We start from the raw sequence: 15204 nt of genomic DNA on the forward strand, positions 1-15204 counted from the left end.
AGTTCCCTTGACCTGATCCCTTTACTAGCCAACCCCTTCACTACTGTCCCCAGATCAAAATGGGATTTAATGATCCCAGTTATTGATCTTTTCACCAATCATATTCGTCTGGGGGAATATGCATTTCCCACAAATTCCTCACCCCTACTTCCTTGTCTTTATGGCCTTCCCAAATCACTTTAGACGCCGGACCTTCTCTCCTTCCATCCAAAGACGCTAACGCCTCCTTGTAAGATCTCTCATCTCTCAGTCGGCTATAAGATTCAGGCCCAGCTCTTCTACTCCGATGCGTATCCTTTTCCCACTTATCAACTTCCTTACTGTCGTTACTTCTAACAGCCTGCTTTAGTCTCTTCTTCTGGTACTTAGCACTCTACTGAAATTTTCTTACCATCAATCCAGATACCATTAATTTTGCTATCTCGCCTCAACAACCCATCATTAGCAACTGGACGAAGCAAACGTATAATTTTCTATAATTCGGCTTGTTGGAATTATTCGGAATGTAGACACGAACAACACTCCCCTGTTGATGAAAAATTTCCTTAAGAGTTTTCCTAGTTACCCTTTTACTCAGATTGTCAACGAAAACCGTCCACTCCTCACCGGAAAACTGACCAACTGAAAACCTCTCTCTCTCTCCCACTTTCTCCCTGACACTCTCTCTCATCTTTTTTTATTCTTTTGTTTCTTAGCATGAATATAGGCCTCATTGTAGTTCAACTTTTATTGAATGTCTGGATTCATGAAAATTGTTGGACAACAAACCACTTCCACTGAACCTGGAAAAAGACAATGATCCTCGCATGATTACATCTCCTCTAAAGTTTCCTGGCAAACTGGCAATTGATATTCTTAACAACCGCCTCTTCATTTCAGATAGTAACCATAACCGCATAGTAGGTTTTCTCCCTCTCACTCACTGGTATTCAAATTGATATGTACTCAGGTTCCTGAAAAGTGTTCATTCACATGCACACCCATTCACACGAACCTGTGCACATTTCCGAAAGTAAGCAGCCTATAGAAAAAGTTCTTGATGGCAGCCTATAGAAAAAGTTCTTGATGTTAGGAAGAGTAATATTAGCTTGCAAAGTTTTATTAGTTTCTTCTGACTTCTGTACTCGGTATTGCTAGAGAGAATGTTAGTTTCCGATAGCAATAGCATTATCAGGCTATCCAACTATTTAGAGTCTTTTCTTATCTTATTAAATGGTGGCATCCTAGGTGACACCGCAATGAAGTGACAGGATTTAGTAACACCTATAAACCATGAGTTCAGGAGGTAACTGATCTAGATGGTAACTTCATCGTCCAAATTAGAAGCACGGGAGAAGAGGGCCTAAGTGATGGTTCCTTTGATGATGCTACATTTAATCGCCCTCAGGTGATAAGTTAATATTACTGCAACAGTTGTTGACAGCCTAGAGCATTGATTTTCTTTTTCTTTTTCCTTGATGTTTTATTTCCTTGTCTTTGTTAAAATAGTGGCATTGTATTTCTATAGGGTCTGGCTTACAATGCAAAGAAGAATCTTCTTTATGTTGCCGATACTGAAAATCATGCTTTAAGGTGTGCGGCGACTTGCTAAGTTTTAACTGTTTGAAAGCCTGAAAAGTTCACATTTTCTTCTGTCTAGATAGTGAAAGAATGACGACATTATTTTTTTTCCTTCTAATTGCATGTGTACAATGTGCATTATTTCATCAAGTCCAGGGCACTTGTGCACAACATATTTAAAAGAACTATTTCTTTACTGTTTCAGTCTTTCTCTTTCCCTAAGATTCCTATCTGTCCCACACTAATTCATTATTTCCTTCTAATGGATGTTATTGTAGGGAAATTGATTTTGTTAGTGAGAAGGTTCGAACTCTTGCTGGAAATGGAACGAAAGGTTCTGATTACACAGGAGGTGGAACAGGAAACTCTCAGGCAAGACTACAACACCTTGACCTTCCAAACTTCAAACTTGATTAATATAATTCATTGGCTACTCAATCAATGTCTTCCCTCAAGTTAGATGCATGAAATGTTTTTTACAATGGCTGGCCAGCACCAAATTTGGGAGCATAACATACAAGATGGATCTACTAGAGCTTTTAGTGGTAATGGATATGAAAGAAACTTAAATGGATCGAGGTAATGCCAAAATACAGAAACTAGGAGCAGCTATTACTTCATTTTTCATGCTTTTCGTCTTTATGTTTATCTACTTTCTTAAATTGCCTGTCTTATAATTAAACTTCGGTTCATATTATACATATATGCATATCAAATACATTGCAATAGGCTACATGCACTTGTCATTGACATTTTTATTTCATGTCACTGAGGTAGCTCTACAACCACATCTTTTGCACAACCTTCTGGAATATCGTTGTCTTCGGGTAATATTTGGAATACTTTGATAGTTTTCATCATTTTTGTACATTCCTGAAATGTTTCAGACTATCTTTGATTTTCAAGGAACATCTACTTAAAATGGTTGTTTTCAGATCTGATGCTGGCATATTATGCTGATAGTGAGAGTAGCTCCATTCGAGCTCTTGATCTGAAAACAGGAGGATCAAGATAGCTAGCTGGTGGTGAACCAGTTTTCTCTGAGAATTTGCTTCGGGTATTCTTTAAAACTAGTTTATAAAAAGATAATACAGAGCAGATACGCACGCAGTGCGCAGAAAAGTCAATTAAAGTTTGTAATTTATAGTTAGCTAAATTTTGTTGGTTCATTAAATTCTGCTGATGATCATTGAATGCATACCGGCCATTGCAGTTTGGAGTCCATGATGGTGTAGGGTCTGATGTACTTCTTCAGAATCCCTTGGGTGTCTTATGTGCAAAGGACGGTCAGATTTATATAGCAGACAGTTATAACCACAAGGTACATCCCTGCATTTACTCTTTCATGTATGCTAAATTCGTGCAGACTCCTTGTAATTTTACATGTATGCTTAATTCGTGCCTGGACTCTTTGCATAGAACTTAGAACCATGAAAGAAGAAATATTTGATGTGGTTAACATAGTGAATAGTTATATATTTAGAACTAAAGCTAAAATTTTTAGTGTACTAATCTCGATGTTCAAGTTACCACTTTATTTAAATTTATGACCTGGTAAGCAATAGGAATTACTTCAGGCTAAATTGCTTGCGCTTCATCTTTATATGGATTTGAAATTTCAGATCAAGAAACTGGATCCAGCTAGTAAAAGAGTTACCACACTGGCAGGGACAGGCAAAGCTGGTTTCAAGGATGGAAAGGCCCTATCTGCTCAGGTTAGAACTACGAATTTGTAACTGTATCTTAAGAGGTTATGCTATAGAAAGTGAATGTTTGAAACTTTCTACATACTTTTAACTGGAAATAGTATCATTTTAACAGTTATTATGGTCTTGCAGCTTTCTGAACCAGCAGGGATCATTGAAGCAGAAAATGGTGATGCTCTTTTCTTCTCATGCAACTTTACCGCATTTGATCTTCTTATCAGTTTTCAGATGAAGCTTCATTACGCATATGAAATTTGAAATCTGTTTAACTTCGCAGAGTTTGTTTCCGTAATATTTATTTAGTTTTAGTGTTGAGCTGTACATTGCATGGAATGATACTTTCTATTATAAAATGAACTTCATATGAAGATCCCACATCATGAGTAGTCCTGTAATTCAAGTGTCAAGTTCTCATTTCCTGATCTCAGATCGCTTGCATGCAATACCCCTTACAATTAGAACATAGTGTTGGAACTAGATGAATTACTACAAAAGAACGAAAAAAAGTAGTGTTATAGCATATTTAATTTTGCAAATATATTAATGCATTACAGTTGAACCAAGAGTTTTCAGCAATGAAGTGGAATATGCCTGACAGTTGCTTGACATAATTTTAATTCTACCTTAAGTCGTATATAAAATTTTATCATATAACTTTTATCATCTTCCGCTTTAAGTTTCAATTTTGATGCCTTCTTTTGTTCAGCATTAACCGTTTATTGATTGTGTTTCCCTATCGATTTGTAGGAAGACTTTTTATTGCTGATACAAACAACAGTCTGATCAGATATCTAGACCTGAGCAAAGAAAATGTAGAAATCCTTTCTTTAGTGCTGAAAGGAGTTCAACCTCCTGCACCAAAATCCAAATCTTTGAGACGCTTTAGGAGGCGATCATCAGCTGACACACAGACCATCGTTGTTAATGGCGGTTCATCCAGTGAGGGGAACTTATATCTCAAAATATCATTACCTAAAGAGTATCATTTCTCCAAGGTCTCTTCATCTTTCCCTCCCCCATAGACCATAGTTACACCAAAATGATGCACACATGACTCACTGAAGGGTCCAACCCCTTCTTTACCTTTATGTTTTCCCAACTTTGTTGCTTTAAAACGATAGCATTGTCATCTAAGAATACTCTTCAATGTTTTCCCTCATAATACCAATTGCAGGAAGCACGGAGTAAATTCACTGTCGATATAGAGCCTGAAAATGCTGCATCTATTGATCCCTTGGATGGAAAGCTTAGTTCAGAGGGATCTGCAAAATTTCAATTCAAAAGATCCACTTCTTCCGCTTTTACGGGGATGATTAATTGCAAGGTACTCCTTTATTTTTATTTTTTTTACAGTTTTAGGAGATGTATACGTGCGTCGGCACGCATGCTGTTGCCTTCATGTGTTATTTATCTATTCAATGGCTGACCCCCAGATGCTTGGATCTTTTTTATAAGATTAGTATTCTGTAGGTTACATTAAAGCTAAATCATAGAACAACTTTAGAAATCAAATCATTTTGTGTCAAATTATTTGGCCCTTGACCTTGCAGGTGTATTATTGTAAAGAAGATGAAGTGTGCTTATACCAATCACTCTTATTTGAGGCACCCTTCCAAGAGGAAGATCCACAGTCTAAGCCTGCAGATATCAAACTTGCCTATGATGTGAAGCCCAGAGCTTCAACAAACAGCTTGCAGTTAATAACCCCATAAGATTCTTATATAAATATGTATGTATATACTTTAAAAAAAATACATGTGTGTGTATGTATGCATGCATCCATGTAATTGTCCAGTGAAGAAGATCTTCCCAGTCATTTAAGTTCCTTCTTTTCTTTGGTATTTATACCAATATGGTTTTACTTGATGCATCTAATTAGCAATAAATAGCATTAGTACAGGACAACAAGAAGATCCTCTGACCACCCTTTTTCACTCAAAAAAAAAGTGGTCTTTATGTTATACTCCCTTTTGAGGTGGCAGTAGCCAGCTACCGTTATTATGATTTCATGTTACTATATTAAAATATGCTTTTGTGATCATTATTGCGGTTTTAACAAAGAAGATAATTCATCATTTGTCTTCAAAATGTGGTTCAAATTACAAATCAACCTTTAAACTCTTTTAACGGAGTCCTTAGGGTGCGTTTGGTTTACGAAATGTAATATTATCAGTGGGAATAAAATATTATCAGGGAATAGGATTACTGGGAATGTTGTATTTTGTGTTTGGTTAGTTTAGCAGGAATGTAAGATTACCGTGTTTGGTTAAAGGAATAAAAGATTATTGGAATGTATATTTGACCAAATTGTCCTTATTATATATTTGTTATTTTAACAAGTTGGAAAATATTAATATATTTTCTTTAAAAATTTAAATTCATAAAATTTATATAATTTTTTTTACAAAATTGAAAATATAAAAAGGTTTAATGAAAGGGTAAAATTTTATTTTAACCCTTGAACTTCATATAAAATTTTAATTAGACTTTTTTGTAAATCTAAAATAGTTTAAGGATAAATTTGTAATTTAACCTTCGTAGAATTTTTATTATTCAATGATAGAATAAAAATATTTTTGAAAGAAACTTTTTTTAAGGGCATTTTAGTCCAAAACACCGGTAATCCAACAATACTTAAGGAAATGGAGGTAATGACATTCTCGGTAATATACCCCCAAAAAATTCACTATTGGTAATGTAAGATTATCGGGAATGATATTCTCAGCCAACCAAATGGGGGAATGTGGATTCCATTCCCATGGGAATCTCACATTCCCCCAACCAAACACACCCTTAAAGTAACGATATCATATTAGATCCCATTAATGGCTTGGACATTAAATGATAATTTTAATCTAATATAAAGTATATAAACACATGGGTCAAATTAAAAACATATATATAACTACTACATTGACAATTCAAATATGGTGCGTTAAAAAAATGTGTCTGAAACTTTATTGATATCGCCTTGTTTGAGACATTTGACGCCTAAATCAGAAACTAGATTGATGGAAAGATTTTACTAGTGCAAAGTTCATGTTTTGAGGGCCAAATTAGAATATTATGAAGCTTGTAAACCGATTGAAAATTCAGGCGATAAATTCTGAATATTTGTACAATTAGCCCAGATAAATAAAGATGGATTGGGGAGCAAGGCAGAGACACAGCCGTGCAAAAAGTAAAATAAAATTGGTGAAATCATGGTGGTAACAAGAGGGCTAGATGAACGTCAGCAACTCAGCCAATTGGCAATCATTTATACTAAATCAAACCCTCTAATCAAATTACGTGAATTAGAATATTTTGGTTTGACTAATTTAAGCTGCTGCTGCAGCATCCCAATTATTATTGTTGTGCATATGAATGCACGCAAAAACCGTCACCTGTGACCTGCTCTTTGTTTTAACTCACGGACTGAGATTTCTCCACCATCCATTTTTATTACTTGCACAACATTTATTGATTTAATAAACCCAAATCCCATGTTATGTTTAGGGATGAGGATTAAGCGACAAAACCTAACCCTGTGCTGCGTGTTGTCTTAATCACGGGTTTTAAATTAATTAATTAATTTGTTAATGGCCGGTGGACACTGAAATGTGGCCTAATTGCCTCGTCTTTCATAAATTAAGCCGCGATAATGGATAAGGAAGAATCAACGTGTGTCTCACTAATTGCTGCCACCTTGATCAGTCCCTTTCCTCAATTACTATTAAGAGATTAAGGTTTTCCACTGTTTAGTTATAAATTGAAATAAAAGGATTTTGGGCTATTGACTCACTCTACTTTTGCTTTTTATTTTTGAAATTGTTTCACCGGGAGGAGGCAGTGAGCCTGGCAAGTGTGGTTGTAAATGAGACGACACAGATCGCGAATTACTCGAGATCGATTAGATCAAGGCTCGATAAATACTTGGATCGAATGGACTCGACTTGAGCTCGAGCTCGACTCGAATTTTTAACGATCCGAAACGAGATACTCGATATTCGACTCGAAAAGCTCGTGAGCAACTCGAAAAAATGTTATATTATAATTTTAGATTTTTTAAAATTACATTATTAAAAATATATTATTGATAATTATAAAATTTTAAAAATATATTAAAAATTCTATAATACAACTAAATCATATTGTAATGTATTTAATATCAATATATTATAGAGAAAATAACCTCAGTGACCAAAAATACCTTATAATATACGATTTTAACCAACTTTTTTTGGATTTGCCAAAATGACCAACTAAATCGCAATGCGATCGATAATTCGCAACGCGATTTCCAATATCGCAAATCAGTTTCCAGATTCGTAACTCGAACTTCGACTATCGCATTGCGATTTACATATTCGCATTGCGATAGTCCAAGTTCGCGTTGCGATAGTCGAAGTTCGCGTTGCGATTTTCCAAATTCGTTGCTCGAAGTTCGCGTTGCGATTTATTTCAAATTCGTTGCGATAGTCCAAGTTCACGTTGCGATTTATTCCAAGTTCGTTGCGATAGTCGAAGTTCGCGTTGTGATATTCGAAGTTCGCATTGCGATTTATTCCAAATTCGTTGCGATAGTCGAAGTTCGCGTTGCGATTTATTCCAAGTTCGTTGCGATAGTCGAAGTTCGCGTTGCGATTTATTCCAAATTCGTTGCGATAGTCCAAAATCGCAACGACTGGTAGTATTGCATTTGTTTCTTAATAATTTTCTCTAAAAATATAGTATTCGCGCGGACGGGTCCAAGACACGTATTACCACGACCACGACCCGATACGAGACGAGACGAGACGGCGGCGGCGCACGAGAGTCCCCCTTATTCTCTATCACTCAACAAGGAAGTGGGAAAGCCAAGCCTTAAATACCATTCCCAATAGTGTTTTCAATACTATGTGGGATTGAGCATTACCAACACTTGTTCCCAATACTATGTGGGATTGAGCCTTAAATAGTGATATTATTTTTGAATGTTTTGCTTAAAATTGCAATAATCGCGATTGATTGTAGATTGACTTTTAATTATGACATATTTAATCGTATAATACTAATGCAATTGGTTGCTGATTCAATTGTTTTAAGGTGCATGATTGTTAATTGTTTCCTGAATAATCACGTTGTATTGGAAACAAGTGTTGGTAATACTCAATCCCACATAGTATTGGAAACACTATTGGGAATGGTATTTAAGGCTTCGCTTTCCCACTTCCTTGTTAAGTGATAGAGAACAAGGGGGACTCTCGCGCGCCGCCGCCGTCCGTCTCGTCTCGTCTCGTGGTCGTGGTCGTGGTCGTGGTCGTGGTAATACGTGTGTTTGACACGTCCGCGCGAATACTATCTTTTTAGAGAAAATTCTTAAGAAACAAATGCAATACCACCAGTCGTTGCGATTTTGGACTATCGCAACGAATTTGGAATAAATCGCAACGCGAACTTGGACTATCGCAATGAATTTGGAATAAATCGCAACGCGAACTTCGACTATCACAACGCGAACTTCGACTACCGCAACGAATTTGAAAAATCGCAACGCGAACTTAGACTATCGCAATGCGAATATATAAATCGCATTGCGATAGTCCAAGTTCGCGTTGAGATAGTCGAAGTTCGCTTTGCGAATCTGTAAACTGATTTGCGATACCGGAGATCGCGTTGCGAATTATCGATCGCATTGCGATTTAGTTGATCATTTTGGCAAATCCAAAAAAAGTTGGTTAAAATCGTATATTATAAGGCATTTTTGGTCACTGAGGTTATTTTCTCTTTATTATATTGTACTTACCTCATAAATCGATATCAAGTCGATTAATTAATGTATTTGTAATAAATGCTAAACCCTAAAACCTAAACCATAAACCATGAATCCTAAACCATAAACTATAAACCCTAAACCCTAAATCCAATTATATGATATTGGTTAAGTTATGAACATAAATGTAACATACAAATTACGCAAAGTGATGTTAAAAATGGCTCTTAAATAAATCATTTGCATACTTATATATAAACATATCAACATGCAAAATAAATATACACAACTTGCTGATTGAGACATGATTTTATCATATCTTAATGATGACTATCGACATCGTCATTGCTTTCAAGCACTGACTCACCAACATAATATTTCAAGAACTGACTCGACGACATAATGTAAACGGAGATTTGATGTACAAATACAACTAAAACGATGGGATCATATTTTATCATACCCTAGTCAACAGATTAACATCAATATCATACAATCACCAATTTTTTAATGAAAATGACGAGATTGAATCATATGAATAGTCGAGGTAAATACATGATAGGATTATGATATATATAATTATAAACAATTAAAGCGTTTTAGAATGGAAGTAGAATTTGGGATAGTTATAAAGTAATATATGTTTAAAATTTTCTTAATCAATTAACAATGCTCACACATCCTACGATGGTCCATCGTAGATGATGGCTATTCGATTCCAAATTTCATAAGTCGTTTGTCTCGACCCCAAGTCTGAATCTAGTGGTTGTTTCACCATAAAATGTCTCAAAACCCATGCATATCAACTGAAATGTTTGGCCATACATTTGGATCCATGGATTCTGGTTTTAGTTCGGATCAATTTCTTAATTAATGAAAGGTTGATTAAATTAGAGCATCTTCAAGAATAGAAACTACAGCAAGCAATGGAATGGTGGGAACTGAAACAAAGAGTAGACAACGAAACCCAATTAAGTACAAAGGGAACACAATTCGTTTATGCACAGAATTTTCATCCTTGTGGGATAGACATATTCACCTTTTCTCAAAGTTCAAACGTGCAAGAAAATATGGGAAAAGGGTTGCAAAAAGTAGGGGATACGAAATCATAACGACAGTTGTAATGTGTAAGCGGTCATGGCGAAACCCGAAATAGTTTTCAAGCACAGAGGCCACTGTCATGGCTTCATTTCACCGAATACCATAATCTCATCGTTTACATCTCCATATTGTGAAGTGAGCAAACAATTCAATGTCCAAGATGTAGGCATTAGATAATACAACCAGAGCCACCACTTTGGGATTTTCTGTAAATAAATAATAACATAACCAGCTAAGTGAATACTACATCACAGTTATACTAGGTATAATTCAACATATTCACTTTTCATCATACCAAATTCTTTCTAATAGTAATAGCTTACCGGTTTAGGCATCAGAAATTTGATGAAAAGATTAAGCAACGGATAGAAGAACGATGATAAAGCTCCAGCTATTGTGACTTCCGGTGTCAATGACACAAACAACATTCCAAAGAAGGGGAAGTAGAGCTGTGTGCAGAAGATGGCATAGAAGTACCACAAAACCTTATATGCAGATCCATAAAAGTCAATCATGGGATATGCGATCATTCCAAACAACAGAGTTTGGATAAATAGATAGGGTACCTCAACTGCCACCTGCAGAATATTTACACCCTCCTTATTTACTATAAGCTTTATCGAGAACCCATAAAACTAGCAACTTAGCTCAAAGAGAGAAAATAAAAAAGTTTATTTTAACTTATGATGTGTAAGAGAACGTACCTGTGCTAGTGCATAAGCCCAAGAAGAGTATATCCCTGTAAATCTTTCTCGGTACATAACAACCCTCTCTGTGGCAACAAATGGTTGGACAGATGAGTTGCTGTTCATCCCCAGAAAGGCCACAACAAAGTACATTGAACCGAAGATATTGAACAAATCTTGCAGTCTATTTCTGGAAATTTAAAGAAGAAAAGAAGATAGAAAGATGATGTTAGCAAAGGGAAAGTAATGCAGTTTTCCAGTGTTTGAGCTCACGGCGATGGAGAAGTGGGCCTAAAGTAAAGATCTTGGGGAAGTGAATGTGTGGTTTCTTTTGAAGAAATCTATGGCTTCCCGATGATGAGGATGAAGAGTGGTCATGCTTTGAAGGTAAGATAAGCTAAGATGAAGAGTTAATATCCCACATCAGTGGTTTTTAGGGGAATAAGGGGTAAAGTCAGTGTATAAAAGGGGGAAGGGTTTCAGCAAATGAAATTAAAACCCATCGAGCTTGAATCGAGCTCAAAATCAAGCTTGAATCGAGCTTGAATCGAGCTTAAAATCGAGCTTGAATCGAGCTTAAAATCGAGCTTCAGTCGAGTTTGAGTCTCGAGCTTCAATTGAGCTCTTAATATTTTTTGAATTCGAGCCTTTTCAAGTTCGAGTCGAGTTTCAATAATATATTTCGAGTTCGAGCTGAGCTTGATAATTTTTAGCTCGTGAGTTTTCGAGTCGAGTCGAGTTTGCTCATATAGTTTTCGAGTTCGAGTCGAGTTCAGCAATACTCGAGCTTGACTCGGCTCGTTTACACCCCTACTGGCAAGTGGTGTAATGGTGATGCTCCTCTTCTCATTCTATTTAACCATGTAAACGAATCGAGTACAACTTGATTTTTTTTCAGCTTGAGTTCATTCATAAAATTTAATATTAATCTCAAATCGACTCAGAAGTTTGCGAGCTTTTAACAAGTTAAGTTAAACTTTTATTTCAAATCAGAAACTTAAACTCGACTTAAACTCAAAACATTCTCAGATTTATCTTGGTTTAAGCTCAAACTCAAACATAAACCTTAAGTATATGAAAATCTTATATGACATTTTATTAAGAAAAAACAAGGCTCAAAAAATAATATTATTATATTCGTGTTTCAACCACTAATCATTGCCGATAACAAAAACAAATTGCGTTTGCCCCCACACGAAAATCAAAAGCCAATAGGTGGGAAGGGAAAGCTCAACACTTTGTTATCCGACAAACCATTTCTATTTCTATTTCTTTCCTAATTATATTTACCAAATAAAACAAGTATTAAAATTAAGGGTAAAGTACATAAATGATTCCCTACTATAGAGTACTATTTTATCAAGTCTTTTAATTATTAAAAGTTACAAAACAATCCTCCAATTATAAAATATTGCTTTGTTGATCCCATCAACTATTAAAAGTTATAAAATGGTGAATCGACTATTTATTATGTTCAAAACTTATCTATTTTTTTAGTTAAAAAATTGACGGTATTATGAGCTGAACCTTAACTTATTAGTTTTGATATAATAAAATATGATCCCAAAATCTCAAACGATTATCTTGTCTCAACCATCATGTTAATGTTCAACTTAGAAAATTGTCAATTTTTTTAACGGAAGTGGATGAGTTCGAAACATAATGAATAGTCGTGTGATCATTTTATAACTTTTATAGTCGAAGGACTTACATTCTATAGTCAGAGGACTATTTTGTAACTTTGAATAATCGAGAGACTTGATAAAAAATACCCTATAGTCAATGGATCATTTGTGTACTTTACCCTAAAATTAATAAGAAAATGTGGTGGGGAGTTGCTGAATGAATTTAGATGTCCTGCAGGGTTTTGTTATCTGATAAGAAAAGGGGCTACCGCCCAATATATATTATGTGGTTAGTACTTTGAATTTTCAAGTGGTACATTTAATCTCAAATTAAATCCTGTTAAAGTTTGAAACGAAAGCTTTGAGCTGCCAATGGCAGTGCTAGGTGACGTTCGATTTAAAACATCCAACAATATATTTTATAAAGTCTTTATTTATAATCTTACTCCTACTAATGGTTTTAATTCATTTTGGTTCACCTAATAAATCTTAAACCCTTTAATTAACATTATCTTACTCATACTATTGATGAAAATCCCGTCAAATATTCATATATTATTTATTAAGTTAAACAAATAAACATAACAGTCAACAAAGTAAATAAATATAAAGAAATAATTTATGTTCTTTTAATTAAATCAATGAATTTAAATAAAAGTGTGTAGATTTGATCTATATTCACGGACATATTTAATTTTATCCATAACCAGGATAATGAATATATTGGTAAGTATATTTTTTACCGTTCACGATCATGTTAATAAATATTAAACAAATATATTCACATATATGAATGTATAAACATAAACATAATATTAAAACTTTTAAAAAATACAAATCAAACATAAATATATTTAAAAACAAATAAATATATACTCGAATCATTTGCAATCCACTATCTTTTACTATCTGAACTAGAAAATATTTTTAATTATAGAATTTATTCAGACTAAATTATCCAAAAAAAACAAACTGTTGAGGAGTGTTAATTATAATAGTCACGAGTAACCTGGAAGCCGCGTGATTTTGTTGTTGGGTGAATGGCTTTTATAAGGTCATTCCCAGTCCCTCCTCAGTCCTCTCTCTCAAACTCAAATCCCAAACCATAACCTCGACTTATATCACTTTCTTTTCTCCTTTATTTTTCCCACTCATTTCATTTCTTCCTCCAATTATTCCCTACTTTCCATGGCTTCCTTCATGCCCAATCTCGATCCCGCCCCCGACACGTGTCCCGAATTCAAACGGAGGAAACGAAGGATAATCGACCAAAACCCTGCTTCGCATCAACGTAACCAAACAAATAAGCGATGGCGAACGCAGCGCCAGCAGCACATCTACTCCTCCAAGCTCATCCAGGCCCTCCGTCGTTCTCGGAGGACCTCAGCCGCCAAGGAAGTCCACGAGACGGCTGACAGAGTTCTCGCCGTTCTGGCCAGAGGAACCACGCGTTGGAGCAGAGCGATCCTCACCTCTCGCAAGATTTCGAAACATAAGAAAGCCAAGGTCGTCGCCGATACGAGGTTGAGGAAGCCGGCGATTAATAGGGAGAAGAGGAAAGCGCCTGTCGTTCAGAGAAAGTTGAAGCTCTTGGCTCGTCTCGTTCCCGGTTGCCGGAAACTATCCTTCACAAACCTTCTAGAGGAAACTAGCGATTACATAGCGGCCCTTGAGATGCAAGTTAGGGCCATGACGGCTATCACCGAGTTTCTCGCCGGCGGCGGACCGCAGCCGCCGGCTGATCGGTTTTCGACTAATGTCAACTCTTGAACAGGTGTTCATTACGATTTTTTTTTGAAACTGTTTTTTCAGTGAGATTTTTAAATTCCTGTATTTTTGTGTATACATGACTTTTTCCTCTTCTTTTTGAGCTCCACTCCACTTGATGTTTTTTATTTATTTATTATTATTTTGGCATGTTAAGCTAAGCAAGGCTTCATTTAATAATCATATTAATTAATTGATTAATAAAATTGAACATACCAATGCCAGCTAATTTTTTGTTTTGGTCGAATAATAAAGTTTTTGGTCGCTTTATTCCAAGGTTTTTGTTTAGTAGTAGTCCAAATCATTTTAATTTAATATTAAAATAAGGGTAAGATGGTAATGCAAATAACAAAAAGGTCATTAAACTTTTTGCTTAACGCCCAAATTATACTTTTTTTTATTAAATTAGTGTGATTTTTTATGTATCCAGGTGCTTAACATTACAAATGTTATTTTTTAGGTGTTCATCTTTTTAGGTGTCCAGGTCGTCAACGCCGTTAATTTTTCTCGTTAAGTGCCATGTGTCAAGCCTAGTAATTTTGAAATTTATTTTTTATAAAAAATATTAAAAATAATATTATATTTATAAATAAAACTTTAATTTTTCTTATATTATAAAACAACTCCAAAATATTAAATCTTAACATTAATCCGTCACCTTCTCCGGCCACCATCGTCGTTGCCGACGTATTCCTTGACATCATTCTAGTTATATGTCGTCATAATTGGCGTCGATTCACCGTAGAAATCGTGATCTCACGCGATTTAAAGCTAATGTTATGGTCAATTTAAAACGTCGATATGTGGTCAATTGATCGTCAACTGATCACGATTTCATAGAGGTTATGGTCGCCGGGGGGAGGGGAGGTCGGGTGGAGCTTCTTCGACGGTAAATGATGACAATCGGCGTGGGTTTAGAGGTTGAAATGAAAATTTTTAAAGTTTAGGGGTTATTTCAAAATTTATGTTTTTTCTTTTTTTTTTAATTTATATAAATCTTTAAAATTACCAGGTGTTGATACGTG

General features: G+C 35.3%; 3 protein-coding genes across 3 annotated transcripts; all 3 read left to right on the top strand.

Moving 5' to 3' along the window:
* The first annotated feature begins 738 nt into the window (after positions 1 to 738).
* LOC120154021 (protein SUPPRESSOR OF QUENCHING 1, chloroplastic-like) lies at positions 739 to 1992 on the top strand. The gene is made up of 4 exons (XM_039165878.1): positions 739 to 899; positions 1283 to 1387; positions 1508 to 1572; positions 1839 to 1992. The coding sequence occupies exons 1-4, from the start codon at positions 807 to 809 to the stop codon at positions 1975 to 1977; spliced, it is 402 nt and encodes a 133-aa protein (XP_039021809.1). The 5' UTR covers positions 739 to 806; the 3' UTR covers positions 1978 to 1992.
* Positions 1993 to 2041: 49 nt separating this feature from the next.
* On the top strand, positions 2042 to 5097 carry LOC120153770 (protein SUPPRESSOR OF QUENCHING 1, chloroplastic-like). Its single transcript, XM_039165652.1, has 9 exons — positions 2042 to 2139; positions 2448 to 2484; positions 2576 to 2617; positions 2774 to 2881; positions 3183 to 3275; positions 3399 to 3435; positions 4014 to 4261; positions 4441 to 4590; positions 4817 to 5097. Exons 1-9 carry the CDS (start codon positions 2042 to 2044, stop codon positions 4976 to 4978), a joined length of 975 nt encoding a protein of 324 aa, XP_039021583.1. The 3' UTR covers positions 4979 to 5097.
* An 8384-nt stretch (positions 5098 to 13481) lies between these two features.
* LOC120153971 (transcription factor bHLH149-like) lies at positions 13482 to 14280 on the top strand. Its single transcript, XM_039165829.1, has one exon. It carries the CDS (start codon positions 13601 to 13603, stop codon positions 14180 to 14182), a length of 582 nt encoding a protein of 193 aa, XP_039021760.1. The 5' UTR covers positions 13482 to 13600; the 3' UTR covers positions 14183 to 14280.
* The last annotated feature ends 924 nt before the right edge of the window (positions 14281 to 15204 follow it).

The sequence above is a fragment of the Hibiscus syriacus genome, unplaced genomic scaffold (genome assembly GCF_006381635.1).
Source record: "Hibiscus syriacus cultivar Baekdansim isolate YM2019G1 unplaced genomic scaffold, ASM638163v2 tig00111105_pilon, whole genome shotgun sequence".
Taxonomy (NCBI): Eukaryota; Viridiplantae; Streptophyta; class Magnoliopsida; order Malvales; family Malvaceae; genus Hibiscus; species Hibiscus syriacus.